Here is a 17,668-nt window from a genome sequence, read left to right as displayed (position 1 = left end):
GGGCAATAACAACAATCTTGCCTCTCTCTCTTCCAAAAACAGCAAAATTCATTAACTGCAAATGAAAGCAGCCCAAGACTTCAGTAATATCAGGCCACATCAGCTTGTGATGGCCACAGTGAGGAGAGACCTCTATGTGTTCATGAGGATGTGACAATGCAGGCAAATACAAGACCTCAGAAGTGAACACAACCACATTTATCTCTTTTGGATGTTGAGGAATAGTGATTCCTTTGAATGAGGTATAGTGATTTCCCAGCTACCAAGTGACATAGGTTATATTCAGAGATTAGGATTGGGTTTCAATCACTTATTCTATTATGAAACTTAGCAGGAAAACATCCACTGCAAATTTGGGAGGGAAGGTTCTTAAATAAGTTGTCCTTCCCATTTATTACTCCAGCTGGGACAGGCTGGATTTTGGAATTTTCTGCAAGCAACTGGTAAAAACCTGTGCTCTTGCCTTCCCAAGACAGCTGTGTCTTTCTGCTCATGCACAGTCTGTGAGACCTGCTTCTGAACAGCAAAGTGCCATCTCCATTGAGCCACTCAGCTTGGAGAAGACTCACCAGCTTTGCTAAAATGTTCTCTGAAGTGCTGCAGGATGAACTTTGGTTGACAGATCTCTCATTCTTCTGCATCTCTACAAGTAGTTAATACCCCAGGCCAGAAAAGCCTTATGCTTGCTCTTCAGAGGAAGAGTCAGCTTTGACTCTCTCTTTAAACAGAGAAAGCTGAAATAAGCAAATAGTCTGTGATCTTGTAGAAATAGAAGAAAGAGCTTCATCAAAAATCAATATTTCTGTCTAACATGCTCTGAGGACATATAAGGGAGGGTTTTTCTTTTCCACAGATAAGGCTCTCTGGAACTGTACAAGGTGGCTTAGCAAATTTCCTGCCATAACAAGCTGCATGGTAAGCAAATAGTGACTAACAGGGTAGTTCAATATTTACACAACCTTTTCGGGTTTTAAGTACATGGCAGATTATTAGTAAAGGTAAAATCTCATCTGATAAATTAGTAAGATTTTCCACTGAACAGTTTACTCTTTTCCCAGAAGTAGGGAGTGACAATTCCAAGCACACAGCAAAATTCATATGGAAACTATGGGCACACAGCAGGATGAGCAACCCAGTGTAGTGAGGGAGAGCAAATACACAGGATCAATGACAGAGTGAAGCAACCTGCAGCAACAGAGCAGCTCTTCTCAGTGTTGGCTACCTCAAAGGGACATGCTGCTGCTTGCTGGCTTGCTTTTTTGGGGCTCTTCACCACATAATGGAGCAGCCTGCTGCTGATAATGTTTTTTGTGTGAGGAGGTGAACACACTGCTTCAGAAGCTGCAGTTCTTGTGTGCACTGAAATTTCCTGTGAACAAAAGGTTAAGATTGCAGCTTGCCTTCCTCCTCCTGCCTGGCAGTAACTAGAAATAACAAGAATGCAGGCAGCATGGGAGTTTGTCTTTGGGGAAACCACAGCAATCCTTTATGCCCAGAGCCAGAACAGGAGCAGGTTGGATTAGATGACCTCCAGTGCTCTCCTCCAGACTTATCCATTCTGTGATTCTGTAACACCAAGTCTGGAGCTTTTATTCTGCTTCTCAAAACAAACAAAAGAACCAGAAAGTGAGACCACAAGGCATTTGAAAAAACACTAGGAAAAGATGACCATGTCAAATAAGAGTATGGATGTTCATTCACTAGAAGTGAGGGATGAAAAAGTTTTCCCATGTAAAGAACTTTCAAAGCATAAAAGTTTTGACTTAGTAACCTCAAGATTTTGGCTAAAAGCCAGAATTTACAGTAAGATGTTTCTACCACTAAGGAAAACACTCCTGTAGTGATCCTGATTGTAGGAATGTACAATATAGTAAGTACAGAACAGTTTTTTCAATAAGGTAACAGTGTATCAGAGCTTGTTCTTATTGTCACTTTTGATTTTGTTTGCAAACCCCTTCGCCTTTCTCACCCAGAAAAGCAGACCCAGTGTGGGCAGACAGCCTATGACAGACTACTTAGAGTAGTTGTAAGTCAATGTTTCAGGTCGTGTTCTTCACTCTCCCTCCCACACCTTTCCCTCACAGCATCCCTTCTGAAGTGCTCCTTCACTTTCATCCTGTTTTAACAGGGCATCTTCCTACTCTCCCAAAGTACTAGGGAGTTGTGGATATGAAATAATTATTCTGAGATCAGTGCTTTACAGCAATGTACTGCTAGAGTTGTATTGAAAGCAAAAATGTCCAATTCCTTAAAATAAACTAACTCTTTCTCAGTATTGGGCTTGAAAGCCTTTGAAAATTACTGGGGTCCAAAGAAGCCTCTTTTTTTGTTGCACGTACATGTAGTTTTTGTGTCCTCTATAGATGGTTTGTTTTCCCCTCACACACTGACTCTTACCTTGTTGCTAGGGAAGCAAGTGCAATTCCACCAATTCCAGCATGCCAGAACTCAGATGACTCACCAGATACTCCACTCAAAAGAGTGCCCAGGCAAGAAACAACCCCATCCACCACAGAGCACTCAAGTTCTTGGCAGCAAGAGTTGTGCTCTTGCACAAGTTCTGATTGCCAGACTTGAAGACCCAGGCTCCACATGTGGGAACAGTTCTCTGAATCTCTCCCTTACATGCAGAACTCTGCTGAATACATCTACCCATGTCCAATTTCGAATATTAGCAGCACAGTGGCGGAAAACCAACCCTGATCTCCAATCCTAACCTGTTCTGGGCTCCAAAAACTGTCAAAAAAGCATTTTTCAATCTTTACCAAATGTTGCTGTTAACATGAATCAGTTACATTATCTATACTTCAGCTATTTTCTGTTTGGCCTACTGCTTCCCAAGAGTAAGAACACGGGGGAACAGTGAACACAATCAAAATATATCCCCACACCCAGAACCATATTCTTAATAATAATAATAATGATAAAGAGGAAGAAGGATATCTATGTGTTAAAATCACAGAAAGGCATGTTTTTTAAAAGCCCTTGGTTAGAATGAGGTCTACAGCATCATACCTGTCTGTTGCCAGCAATCATACTTCTATGTAGTGATGACACTGTGTTATTCAGCTCTTTTCTTTAAAAAAGCCCACAAAATTGAATGTCACCATGGGAACAGTCTAAAGCTGATTTTGGAAAGAGGCTCATTTCCTACAACTTTTCTGTTGGCATAAAAATAATGTCACTGAACTGCATCAGGAGTAAGTACTTTATGAAGTATCATCTCTGAAGATACCATCCAGTTATGGAAATATCCTCCCTAATGGTTGCATTTATTTACTTTCTGCAGCAGAATAAAGGGCCCAGAAACACTTCTTCCCTGCTTTCCTCCATAAGAAACACACCCTAATTGTGTGGTCTACCAGCAGTGTGATCTAATTTCACCATTCTTCAGCCTGCAATATGTAGTGTCAGTATGGAAAACTTCCTCCTTAGAAGAACAATTACACTTTAAAGCAGTCATCCTGGTTGGTTGGCTGAAAAAATGACACATGTTCACACAAGAATTATGCAGTCAACCATCTTAATAAGGATTTACTTTAAACAGAACCTTGTATGGGTACACTAGACTCAGTCTCATTAAGGAGCAAGTTGGATTTTTATACAGCATGAACCACTGGCATTCTAAAACAGACCCACTGAAGAACGGAATGGAGAATCAAACGCAATGTTTCAGACCCAACCTCTATGTGCCTTTAATACTTTCTTTTTCCTTTTCTTTCTGAGTGAGTGCACACTACGACAGACATTTGCATTTATCATGTTTTTAACTTCTTTTCTAAGGATGAACTCTCTGAATCTGCATCTTCCAACTCCACTCTATGTCTTTTCAGTCCTCCAAGAGGTTGAGTGCTCTCACTGCCCGCAGGATGCAGGTCAGCAGTATCCTCTCTTGTGTTCACATTGTAGCTGTTGGAGTCCATTTCAGACAGGCAGCAGTCTCTGTGCAAGGTCACACCCACCTGTACAAGGTTGCCATTATCAGCATTTGAGTGCAGCTGTAGTCCTTGGGTCACAGACTCCTGCTCTCCAAAACTCTGTCCATTGTTGAAGCACGAAGGGTGAAGATGCAAGTGGCCATTATTGTGGTTAACGCAGGAGGTGTCAAAGCTCCTCTCCTCACTGCCATCAGTCTGGTTTCTGGAGCAGTGACCTGACATGCTACAGATGGCAACAGCAGAGAATGGAGGGACCAGTGAGTGATGGCTTGGTGCTGGTTGACAGTTCTGACTATTTTTCTGTTCCACAAGTCCTGCAGTCTGAATGCAAGGTTCTTCGGTACAGCTATTTAGCCCTTTGCAGATAGCTTTTCCATTGAGCTTTTTAGTCTCAAAAGAATGCTCTACACCTCCACTGCTTGTGTCTTCAGATGTGTTTTCTTGACCCTCCATCCGCCGCTGATTGTCACATTCGTGAGCTTGACCATTACTAGGATTTTCTGTCCCACCACATTCTTTTAAATTTTCTCTGTTGTGGTTTTCAGCAGAAAGTGCTGAAGAACCCTGAGGAACTACTGAACTTAAGTTCTTAGCATCTTCTTTAGTTAGTGAGCATGTTGCACTGTGCCTTCCACTGGTTCCTGGTTTTCCTTCATCATTTTCTCCATCTCCTCTGGAGGATTCACCATCTTTACTAGCTGAATATGATATGTAAGAATAATGGAGCCATTTGTAAGCTTTGTAAATTTTTCTCTCCACTGATTCACTGTCTGAACAAGGGGACGTCCTTTCTTTGAGAACTTCTTTGTTGACTGAACTCCTTTCTGGTGAAGAAGCTGGAGAGGAAGAAAGATCATCTACTTTGATCTGGGGGTAATCATATATGTCCTCACCTATGTAAGGGGTTACATTCTCTGTATTAGTGCTAGTCCTTTCCTCCTTTTGCACCTTCTGCCGGCGCCTCAGTGCATTGCGTTGCCTCATCGATGTGCGTCTTTCGTTCAGCTCCTCTTCATCTTCTGTGCTGCTGCTGCTGCTGCTGGAACTGCTGGATTCATTCTCCTCAGGGCTCGGAGATGGTGGCCGTGGGAAAAGGTCTGTCTCTAGCTCTGCCTCACGGGTACTGTCATCAGAGTCAGACTCATTGGAAAGGGCCAGGAGACGTTTGTCCTGATACTTTCTCAGCGCAGAGAGCCTCTGCTGACGGGAAGCCACGTCTTCTCTGGCTGAGGGGGATGCAGTTGATCTTAAGGCCCTTAAGTTATAGGGAGTTTCATCAGACTCTTCAGCCACGTGTGGTGGGGAGTGATGCAAAGAGGTGGAGGACTCAGACTCGCTGTAAGCGGAGCGCTCACTTACTCCTGCGTGGAGCTGCAGGATTGTGCTCTCACTGAGGTCGCTGTCTGAGTCAGAACTCCAGCCCTCGATCTCCCGGCGCACGAGAGAGTCAAAAAAGGCCATCATCCGTGGATCTTCCTGGACTGATTGGTTGGCATAATCGTGGGACAAACCACTGCCACTGTTCAACACAAGACTGATGTACTCTTCATGAGTGTAGAGGCAACGCGAATCATCCTCAATTCTACCATCCAGGTCTCCTGTGCAGTCAGGCTGCTTGTAGGGACTCCAGATCTGTAGCAGAAAATAAAAAAAACCCACACGTATGTCTTTGAATTCATAAAATATTTTAGGAATTTGAAATGGAGCAGTAGCTCAAATACCCAGAATAGCTGCAGGTTGCAGATTGTTTTTCTTAATTTTTACTTCTCAGTACTATACTTACAAGTATTACAAAGCAGTGGGATTTTTTTCTTCCCCTTTACAAATGTGGTTTTTCTGCATTTACTTCACCCATACAGAATATAAAAGCTCTCACACTGCAAATTATCCATCATTTTAGTAGTTCATTGTGTGATAATTTCTCCCAAATTGCAGGGCTCTATTTTTATGTAATAAGGGATGCTTACTCACTAACAGTAAGAATAGTTTGTTGCCTACAATACAGTCTTAGCACTAATGAAGGCACTTGTTTCCCAGGAAACTAGAGTTGCTGGTGCCAGTGGTGTAGAGTAACATTTCATCCAGCTACGTAGTCGATCCCACCTGATCAGCAGGCAGGGAGTTGAATGCATGGAGGTGAAAAGCAGAGCTGCACTACTCCTTTTAGGGAACAGTTACAAAGAAAAGAAATCTTCCAACACCCTCTGAAGATACAGCAGCAGTTTTAAGAGGTGCAATTGAAGAGTTTTACTGAAAGCTACTTTTGAAGTGTACTGATTTCACCAGCAGCAACAGTCTTGACTATGCTGTCCATCTATCCTTCCCTCAATTCTCCTGGTATGGAGAGGAAAAGGGGAAAAAAAAAAAAAGCTCCAAAGAAGATTCACTGATATGCCTAAGATACTGGTAATCCATAGCAAACATAATAGTTGCATGTCCTCACCCTTCTCAGATTTACTCACAGATTTGGGGGCAATGTGATTATGACATTCTGTGGACAACCACTATCACTTTGGATCAATGGTTAATGAAATGAACAATGCCTTACTGTAAGCAGAGCCAGTATGTAGCTTATCTACAACAATGCCTTAATGTTCTGCTTATAAAAGATCTGATCTCAGCCATGCTTTGGTTTTAACATGCTAACAAGCTCAGGGGAAAAATTTCTATGCCAGCTCTCTATACTAGGCTGAACTTCTAGGATAGTCTTTGGAAAAAAAGGGAAATTAAGTTTTGTTCCAAACAGACAAAACTGCTAACAAAAAGAGTGTTTTGCATGTATAAATTACATAACCAGCACTCATCTAACAGGTTAACAGTTAACACATACAACATAACCTGATACTACCATGACAAACAACACAAGAAAAGCTCACAAGAATGCCAGTTACTCTGTATTCACTGAGATCTTCAACAGTGTACAAGAAAACTTTACACCTTTAATAATGTAAGCAAAATGAAATAAATTACCTTGCAACTACTTGTCCAGAACAGCTGAATTTAAGATGAAAAAGTAAACCTTATTCTGGAAATCTCCCAAATTTGAAAGCTTTTACTTTGCATCCTCTGTAATTTATGGTTAACCGAGCCTCCACATATGATCTGCCTAGATGGATAAAAGAGACACTATTCCAAAATTAAAGTGGTCTGTAGATAAACTTTCTTCTGCAGATAATCATCAAGCTGCCTTTCAGAGCAAAGGGAAATGAACTTTATATTGTGTTAGGCTGTTTCCAGGAACATCTCAATATTAAGGTGTATTTGCTATTGCTACTTAATTGCTTTTTTAATTATTTGCAGTTCTTCAGGAAATTCTCTCCCAGTGCAGTTCTTTAATATGACACTTGAAACCAGAATGAAGATGGTTTTCTGTAGCTTGGTTCAAGCACTGCACTTACCAGACACATAGCCCAAAGGACAAGCATCATGTTTGGTTGAAGATAACAAAACCCACTCTAAGTCTACTATGTACAGAATTTCAGCAACTAATCTTAACCTTTTTGAACTATTCAAGGGACCAGGAAGAATTATTCCTCATCCTCAATTTCTCAGGCTCCATTTCCTAAAGACATAGGAAGGAGCTTTCTCTCAGTGAATCCACCAGAGAGGCTGTTGACTTGTGGATACACCACATTTTTTAATAGAAAAATAGAACTCTATTTGCTGAAAAGACTATTCCTGGGTTGCTCCCTTCTTTGTGATTTATGTAGTGTGTGTTCAGTACCTTCTCTCACAGCCTCAGATCTTTCCCCCACTACTGAGCATTTCAGCAGGCAGTCAGATGTTTTTTCAAAGCATGTAACTTCCTGTAAATGCTTTGTACTGTGTGCTTTGACAAGCAGGCCGACATGCCCCTTCCTCAAATAATCCTTGCAGCATTAGACTGATCACTAGGTTTTATAAAGCCTTTTTTTTCATATGTAAGCAAGAGAATTAGAAAATGCTTGGATCTGGTATGAATCAGTATAAGTAGAGGAGAGGTAGTTTGCTCCAAAGTTCCTCTGAGAAAGGCCTGTTTGTAATGAAATTAATCTAAAAGGGTACATAAAGTGTGCACAGAGATATTCTATATCCTTGGTAGCACTACCACATCTTTCTGCTCTCTCTGCAAGCATCAGCAAAAACAGAGCAGTACAAAACATTGAAAAAAAATAGCTACAAAGAGTCCACAGTGAGGCTTTTCCCTTCCAAGAGAGATTTGTTCACAGAGAAGTAAGTAATAAAGAGAAGTCAAGGGAATTCAGGATGAATACCTTGCTTGTATGGGATCAGTTGTCTCTGGAGAATGATATCCCTGCATTTTAGATATTTTGTTATGAAGGAGTGTGAAGGCCTGCCAGAGTCACAGAAAGAAATCAGACTAAGAATCTATCCTTGGCAGAACGAGAAGTCTTTAAACTGGTACCAACAGATCCAGTGCTCTCTGTGGCATCTGAAATGGGCTTCTTAATAAGTGAAATGCCTTTGCCTTTTTCTCATCCTCTGACTGATGCCATGTTGAGGAATTATGTGATCAAACTGGAGAAAATAAGTTGGCAAATCAACCCACTGAAGCAACAATTTATCAAGTAGTTCTTTTTCTGCCAGAAGATTAAGGAGATGAATATTACTCACTGGTGACCTGGGTACAGATATAAAAATAGGAACAATAACAGAAAACGGGAATACAAAACTGGTTCTCTACTTCAGTAGCTATCTACTGACAGCATATTTGAATTGCTTGTATTCCAGGGTGGCAAACCCCCAAATTTTAAAGCCAATAAGTAGTTATGCCTGTAGCATGAGAATAATTAAAACCATTTACATTAGATTATCTGATTAGGCAGAGGCAGATAGTCACAATGCCATTAATTTGTCACCATAGCAACATGTGCAAATAGACTTTGTTATCTCCGACACACTTATGATTTTTAAACAAATGGGACCCACAACAGTTGTGCTCTGTTACACAATATTTCAATTTCAATACAAAACAGAACTTTTTCTCTGAAAATTGTTATACATTTCATCTATTATATCTTTCCTGGAACTGTCTCCTAACTGCATAGTTCTCCATGGCCCTCCTCTAAGCCCAACACATCAGAGGGAATGCCTTATTTATTTCTTCTGCAATGCAATTCACTTTCCTGCCAGCACATCCCAATGTCTTGAGCACTTAACTGAGGGGAAAGTGGCATTTTTCTGTTTTATATTGCTTTAGCCCTTGTGGTGAATCCTTGATGCAAATTATTATTTTAGCTTGCAGCTGCACTTTTTCATACAGTTTTACTGAAGTTCAGTAAGTGAAGGGCAATGAACAATTCATTTGGGGCGATGTGTCCACCACACGCTGTCTGGAGTTGAAGTTCCTAATGCCTCCTCTTAATGAGATTGTTGGGTCTTATTTTTAGTCCTACCAGAAATCAAACCCTAAACTAATAAATTGCTGGATTGTATTCTTGTGGGTGCTTTACAAAAAGATAAAACTAAAACAAAAAACTATAACCCTAAATATCAAAACTATTTTTGTGAATACTACTCTTTTCTGTGGGGCTAGGCCTGAGGTGAATTTGTATCTCATTTGCAATCAACATTAAAATAGCAAATGTGTTGGCAGAAGCTCATGGAATTATTGAATGGCTTGATGCTGGTGCTATCAGTTACTCCTTTCTTGAAGTACTAAATTTAGGCCAGCTACTCTAAAAATTAAGAGCTCAGACAAACAACTACTTGTATCCACATTTTTAACATATTAACATTACTCTAGAATTGTTTCGACAATTGCAATCAACCACGGTGAAGTTATCTTCTGTGATTTTATTCCAGAAAGGGTTTTAGAGGACACTTGAGGGATAATAAAAAGAAAGACACTTTTAAAGAAAGTATTAAAACAAACAAAAAAGAACAAAATAAGAAAACATAAAAAATTTAACTGTGATTTTTATTTATGGTTCCTTCTCCTGTCATCTCAATTTCTCTGAGCAAGCACATAAAGCATTTATATAGGGGAAAGAAAGACAGCCATGCAAAGGAAAGACTTGTGTTCCCAAGTGTTTTTAATGCTGTAAATGGCCCCTAAGAACTGCTGGTGCTGTTTTTCCTAATTTGCCCTTCTGCTAGTGGCAGTTACTAGTCTCCCATCTATCCACAGAAGTGGCTGGAATGAAGAAGAAACCACTTTTGTACAGTCACCTGCAAACTGCTGTGCAGTGAAACAGTACTTCTAGAGAGTGAAGTCAGGCAGCTCAGACAAGATGTGAGCCCCAAACAATGCACACTAAAAGCTGAGGCAAAAAGGACATACAACAAAAGGCTAAGAAGTTCTGGCTGGCCAAAAAACTTAATACATTAAACACCTTTCTCTTAATTTGTTTTAGCTTGAAATGCCTGGGGAATTCAGTTCCTTCAAAGCAGCTGCACAAGTTCCACTGCACACACAGTGGCACAACAGGAGCTCTCTTCTAAGGAAGCGCTCAAGCAGAGGTGTCTTTGAAAGATTTACACAACCTGTGACTTAATCAAACTAACCTTTTAATCACTAGGCAAAAAAAAATGCCTTGCCAAAACCCTAGCAGAAGTACACAAAAGCGTCACAGGGGATGTTTATACCAATGCTAATCCAACAGTCTAAGCACACTCATGCAGGAAGGATTCATAGGGTGGAGGGTCAGCAGATCTAGAATCCAAAAGGGAAAATTCAGGCTGCATGAATCAAGTTCCCAAAGCAATAAAAAAAAAATGCCTCTGGCAAAACTGTTGTTAAACAGTGGCAGTTTGACTGCTTGGAAATTGAAAAATCAGTGAGCTGCTAAGACTGTTCAATGCACTTTTGTTCAAAGCCTGTATTTAATATACTTGTGATCAAACCTGTCAGGCAGGCACAGATGAAGAAAAAAGAACAAAAGTACCAGGGGAAGACAGAAGAGAAGGAAAGCTGAACTACAATCAGAACCTAAATGCTGACAGTAGCTGTAATGCAAGCAATGCAGTGGGGCACTGAGCCATAGTCCCAGGATTTTGGGTCAGTTCTTGTCCATAAGCTTCACATCATTAAAACACTCCTTTGAAGGACAAGTTCATGCTGTCAACTCGTATCTGACAAAAGCATTTACAATATTTTAACAACATTATTTATAGCCACATGCAGGTAAGACTTTCAGTAATACATTCAACAAATAGGATCAACAGCAGTTCTTTTTATCCTACTTCAAAATTAAATGTTTATGACTTTTTTCTTTTACACTGTTGGTAGACCTAAATGATAGCAAAATATTTATGGCAGCAGAATGCAAACCACATTAGTGTAGCATAATCCTTTGCCTTCCCAACCCTCAAATAATAAAATTGGTTTTGCCTTGCTCCCACAATATTGACTGTGCTTCCTTAAGGAAAGAAAATTTCAGAACCTAACAAAGTTTATCTTTAATTTCCACAGAAAAAGGTAAAAAACTTTCTAGAAGTACTGTACATTGTTAAAGGATTCAGAAATATGTGGTGCAAGGTATTTAGAGTCCTTCCTCTGGAAGCCACAGAAAAGGTATGCTGAACTGATTCAATGCACAAATATGTACAAAAATTATAGAAGGTCTTCTGAGGCATTATTCAGCCAGGTCAGTCTAGGCCAAGGTTCAACAATACTCTTTGGAGATACTTTTATTAAATTTTAGACCAGAGCATCACAAGTTGTAGGCGATCACATTACAGCCGTAACCAAACTCACCCGAGCAAACGAGACAAAATATTTTAAAAAACAATAAGAGGAGAAGACAGGATGGGTGTGGAATAGAATGATGGCAAGCAAAGCAGAACATTTCTTCCTGAAAGATTGAAAGAACACATTTTTCTGATCACTAATCTTACCTTTATAATCTTTTCAACGCCAGAAGAACAGATCATGTAGGTGTGAGGATTAAACCGCACTTGGTTGACAATTGACCGATGACCTTTCAATACCATAAAAGCACCATTGACAACCCTGCCAATGCCACCTAGGGGAAAACAACATGGACATGAATAATTAAACCTTCATATTACTTTCAGTCATAGTCATTTAAAGTCCTATTATATTTTACAATGTGCTCCAGCTTTATTTTGCAGTATTTTAAGGCTGTTGGCTGCAGAATTCAATTTTATGCCCCTGTGAGAAGCTGCAAGTTTGATGAAAAGCATCCTTCCTGCAAATTCCTGCTTTGATTCATCCAAATAAACAATGAAGATTTTGACCTAATGTGACAAATATGTGAAACAGAACAACATACATAATGAAATCACAAGTGAAACCTAAGTCATGACAGAGACAGTTTGCAAATCTGTAGCAGAGACAAATAAAGAGGTTGGCCTTTAACAGTGATACTATTTTTTAAATTTATTTTTTAAATCAGCAATTTATTACTGTTGACTCCAGTCTGATGAATAGGAAGGACTTGAAATAACACATCTGAACAGTGGGTTATATCATTCTTTGTCACAAGGCAGTGGATTAGCCAAAGTGGAATGCTTTTGTGCTAGTGGTAAAACTCAAAACAGAAGCCAATTAACTTTTCTGCTTGGTCATTGACTCTTGCTAGGTCTATACACCAAAGCAAGAAACAGTCACAGTATTTTTTTTATATTCATAGACACACACAATTAAAAATACAAATTTGTTAGAAAGCACACCTGTGCATCTGAATAAACAAGTGTCCATCAACATGCTATGACTTTATATTTTCAGTGAAAAAACCCAAAACTTTTAAAAGCTGGGAAGTAAAAACTGACAATCACTTCAGATGAAAATCAACTTGCTATTTAAAACTTCATAGGTTATAAGTATACCTTACAGAAAATTAAAATAATTTCACTAGCTTCTGTGCTACTTATAGTCATCTTTACACTAAACAAACTTTATGTTCCTCTTGTGGAAAATGTTTGCTATCTTCCTTTGACCCTAACAAAAGCTATTTCAGCTGAAAGAGTCACTGGTCTAAGCCCTGTGTTGAACAATTTGTGTTCTAAAACAGTCAGAGTTCTCCTGTAATTTACACTTTCCTAAAGAAAAACTTGCATTACCACTGAAGAGTAGCAATATAGAAGGGTCAAGAAAAAAAATTAAAAAGAAAAAACCATTCTCCTATCACATTTCATTTGCTAGGTAACACAAATGATGAAAACAACTGTAGCTAATGACCTTGTGTACAGCCCCTCCCCTCTTATAAAGTGTTCTATCCCTTTCACTCATTATAGTTGCACTCTGAAGAGCATACTGATGTTCAACATGGAGAATAAACCATGATAAGGATTTAGAAATGAAGTGTCATCCAAGTCCTAAAAATCCAGAGACAGATCTTTTACTGCTCCTGATGCTATCTTCCTTTTTTCCATGTAATAAATTAAATTATCTTTTGCTGTCTTCCCTTGAAATGGTATTTTTATTTGTATTGTTTCAGCAGAATTGACATCTGCTATCCTAAAACCACTAAATTTTGCTTTTGAGGTTTGGGGTTTTTTTAGGGGAAGGGGGTGTTATTTGTTTGCTTTTATATTTAGTAGCATGCATGGGTTCTGCAACTCTTTAATTCTTATAAAACAGCTCCAACATGTATAAGAAGTGTTCATACAAAAGTCATTAGATTACATATCTGTTATAAATAACATACAAAAAAAAATAAATCCTAAAGTCTCCAGAGGCTGACTATACCAATTTTAGAAGGTTTATAATTTTTAAACCTCTAAGTACTGGAGGGAAGAGATGGATATGTTCTAGTTGATTTTGCAATACTACCCAAAAATTGCCATGCTTAAAGACAGTCCTGAGTAGTGGTTTAGTGTTCTAGCTGTGCTGGTCAATGTTTGTTTTTTTTTTTTTTTTTGGTCTGCTTTTATTTGATGCTCACTCAGAATTTATGCCCTGCAAATAAGTGTTCCAAAGAAGAGCAATACAAAAATATCAAAAGGTCCTTAAATAATATCCTAGTATGATATCTGACCAGCTGAAAGAAATAACTTGTAAAAGGCTAAATCTAATGTGCACATTTTAAAACAAATTTCCTGTCCATGTTTGTCAAGAATACCTTTGCACCACAAGGCCTCTCTACAGGCTCCAGGACAGAGGAAGGAATAATACAACATTTTGAAGTAGTTGATGTCTACTAAATTGCCAAAGCAATTTCTTCTTGGTGTGCTTTTTTAACTTATGTTTTAAATGTTAGGCTAATGAACTACTTCTTAATTATGTGGCTTTGTAAATACTAATGTGAATAAATTGACATTTGCCATATTGCAAACATGCTGAATGGTACATCCCAACACATTTTAAAAACCTCTAGTAAATTGTAACAAAGGAGAGTGAGAGATTCAGACACCAATCTGACTTCCCCTACATGAGTTCTACAACAAGAAGCAATGTTTAGAAAAAGCCAGAATAAATTATTTGTAGGATAAAGAAAAAGTGAAAGTGATAGATTACTAAGAAAAAGTGCTCTAGTTCAGAAATCCTGTAAGAATGTGGAACAGTCTCCAAACTAATGGAAGCTGTGTTGTTCCAAACTGCCAGAGAACTTGCTGGGATAAGGAGCTATTCTCCATTGGCTCTGTAACAGAGGAATTAAATGACCTCACTAAGAAGTCTTTTCTATCTAGGACACTGGAAAAGAAATCCCACTGTTTGTTCATATAAGGTAGAAAGACGTTCCACAGACTAAAGCATAACTTCATACAAGCCTTGTGAATTACTCAAAGTGCTGAAAACTCCTGAGAAAAACCAGATATTTGCAGCTGCTGCCAGGGTGCCATAGCATACCATTCCACTGCAGTACTCGGCACTACTGTAGTAGCTCATTTAAAATTAATTTAGTTTTCACTAATAATAATCCAGGGCACATTTAGACCATAGGCCACTACTTTCCATTTGAATCCTATGAGATCATGATGTGTTAACAATGATAGATACCATAGTTTGGAAAGCAAATGGCACAGCACAGTACAAGTAAATATGCAAAGCATATAGGGCCTCTGCCTTCAGGGCAGTAGATTATGTTTAGGTATCTTAAAAGTCTCTCTCTGGTCACTCACACACCTGTATTTGTTTCACACAATGGATGCCAGTAGATGCTTTGTTCCTCAGAGACCCTTTTGCAGAGAAGCTAGACTTAAACATGAGCACTTTGACCTACGAGCACAGGGTCCTGCAGCACACCTTCTTCTGGGATCTGACTCCAGCTCTGGCAGCAGCCAGACTTACTAAAGGTTTATCAGCAGTACAAGCAAAGCTCACTTTGGTCACATCAAATATTAGGTGAGAACAGGAAGAGGAAGCCAAAATCCCTTCTCCCCCTAGCATGGTAAAACGAGACATCAGAAGTACCAAGTGTCCTCTCATAAGACAGCAGCTCCAACTCCATTTGCAAACTGCTTCCTTTGACACCTTTGAGTATCCCCTCCAGCTTCCAGGAGAGGTGAAAGGATCAGCACAGCCTTGCAGAGCTTGAGTGAAAGAACAGGGAGCAGTCAGCTGGCAGCAGCCTCTGTCTTAGACAATGCTCTTTTCCAGGCAATCAACTCCTTTGCCTGGTCTGTGCCTAAGAACCAGCCCCATAATGGTCTTGTACCTCTCTGGAGGTTCCAAAATCCAAAAAGAAAAGTAATATTTAAACATTTAAAGACTATGCAGAAAGCTATATATATATATTTGGATATATGTTTTCTCCCTTCTTTTGTTGCTTCTAAGTATCTGCCATACACATTTTCTATCCCAAACTTCCTACCATTATTTATTACCAGTATAGCTGAGCAACAGTATGAAAGCTAAGATAAAATTACCATAGAAATAAACTTTGGCACACCCTTTCCACTCTGCTCCCCCTCCTGGTCTGAGAGGCACTGCTTTTTAGGTGTGCTTAATGGCATAGGTTGCAACAGGTTTCACAATGTTATTGGAACCATGCAAATTACCACAAAAACCTATGCTTTCTGAACATAACAGATATAAAGTGAGTGAAATTATCTCATAACCAATAGCTGTGCTTGGGGTTTTTGCTTGCTATTTTGTGGTTGTGTTTGGGATTTTTAATGGAAGTGTGAAAACTGCTTGGCTGTACATTTCTTTTGCACTGGTGGCTGCAAACATTTTCAATACAACCAAGAGAAAAGAGCTTTGCTAGGGGCTAAAGCTTCTCCAGCCTCTCCCAGTACTCAGTGTTATCTTCAGCTTTCTGCTCCTGAATTAGATCTTAAACATACTAAGGCTGGTGAGATAAACACTCATGGATGCTGCATCTTCTTTCTTATAGCACTAGAAAGCACCCAACACTGCCTTGTTTTCTGATAGATGCCACTTGACCAGAACACTCCACAGGTCCATGGTATTATTACAATCCAAATAACACAGAAACCAGTCCCAATTCCAGCAAATACAAGAATCTTTTCTACAAGGACACAGCCCTTACTGCCTGTGTTAATCAAACAACTGTTTCATAGCACACTATGGTCACCACTGACTGACCTGAAGAAAGAGACTAACTACAGTCCTAGAAGTAAAGCAGTTTATATCCCAAGACCACACCTCAGAAAAATCATTTTTAAAAAGAACACAAACCTTCAAGAGCATGCTCCCCATTGGGTCAGATGGCTTAACCCTACCCCAACCAAGTGGTATGCAAATATGCATATGTACCCATACATAAAATATCTCAAAAATAGCTAAAGACATTAAGAAACACTTAATATTTTTCTACTCATCTTCATTTATCAGCCCAGAACTTTGAGAACTTAAACTACAAGCTGTCTCCAATGAGATAGCTCTGTTCAAGTGTTGTGAAAAGATCTGTTCCTGAATTCTTCAAGCCTGAAGAGGTGTTAGCATTTACAAAGACCAAGAAGGAGGAAAAAAAAGAAGAAAAATTGCATCAGTTCTGCTGAAAATTTGTGCAATTAGTTTAGTAACTGGCCCACAATGACCGGCCCTTTCTTGCAGTTACAGTCAAAGGCAGAATTAAAAAGAAGTTTTGAAATGCAGTTTGCTGTTCTGATTTAGTAAAGTTTTCCAGAACCTGGTGGCAGCCTGCTCACATAAACTGAAGGATCCTCAGCTGTCTTCACAGTCACAAATAAATGACATATCCCTCACACAGCAGCTTTGAGCAGGATTTCAAAAGCAAGAGTTGCATAGATGATTCAGAGTAGTGAATGAGGAATGTAAATTCCATTTTGAAAACTTTTGGTCTACTTAACCCTCTATTACTCCAGAAGACATGTCAGGTTGTGTCTTGAACAGGGGTCCTTTACCAGCTAATAAACCATGTTTATTGGCATTAGTTTTAATAATGTCTTAAGTGCTTTTATGTTAATGGGCTTGCTGGACAAGTCATGTAGGACTGATATCTATTCTCACTTCCATCTTGCATTGGAGTCAAGTAAAAGCTGTCAAGTAAAAACTCAGGACTGCTTTTCTTCTGCCAGACTCATGTATTAACTTTGCTAGAAGCTGCCTTTGAATAAAAACTGTGATACTTTCACGGATTACTTTAAAGAAGAAACTGGCTAACAAATTCATGAAGCATTTGGCAATTACTTCTAAAGCACAGTGGAAAGCTGGACAGTACTTGGATGGAGATGAAAGTGGAAAAATGAGCAAACTATTCCATCCTTAATAAACCACAAAAGGTGCTAAAAAAGCTACCAACCTTCTGGCATAGGAAATCCTGGCCTATTCAGAATAATCTAAGACTATAGAGGGAGACAGTCAGTAAAACTCTTCAACAGAATAGCTTCCTAAG

The 17,668-nt window shown here is 39.2% G+C and overlaps 1 protein-coding gene across 2 annotated transcripts in view; it reads right to left on the bottom strand.

Moving 5' to 3' along the window:
- Nucleotides 1-3,506: 3,506 nt before the first annotated feature.
- The window catches only part of DCAF5 (DDB1 and CUL4 associated factor 5), a 65,691-nt gene continuing 51,529 nt past the window's right edge, over nucleotides 3,507-17,668 (bottom strand). For both annotated transcript variants that reach the window (XM_056492523.1, XM_056492524.1), the window contains exons 8-9: nucleotides 11,778-11,905; nucleotides 3,507-5,570 (exon numbers count right to left, since the gene is read on the bottom strand). In XM_056492523.1, the coding sequence (XP_056348498.1) occupies nucleotides 3,759-5,570; nucleotides 11,778-11,905 (1,940 nt within the window). In that variant the 3' untranslated portion in view covers nucleotides 3,507-3,758. The remainder of the gene's footprint in view (nucleotides 5,571-11,777; nucleotides 11,906-17,668) is intronic.

This window comes from Oenanthe melanoleuca, chromosome 5 (genome assembly GCF_029582105.1).
Source record: "Oenanthe melanoleuca isolate GR-GAL-2019-014 chromosome 5, OMel1.0, whole genome shotgun sequence".
NCBI classification, from domain to species: domain Eukaryota; kingdom Metazoa; phylum Chordata; class Aves; order Passeriformes; family Muscicapidae; genus Oenanthe; species Oenanthe melanoleuca.
This window is presented reverse-complemented; position numbering and strand designations above follow the sequence as displayed.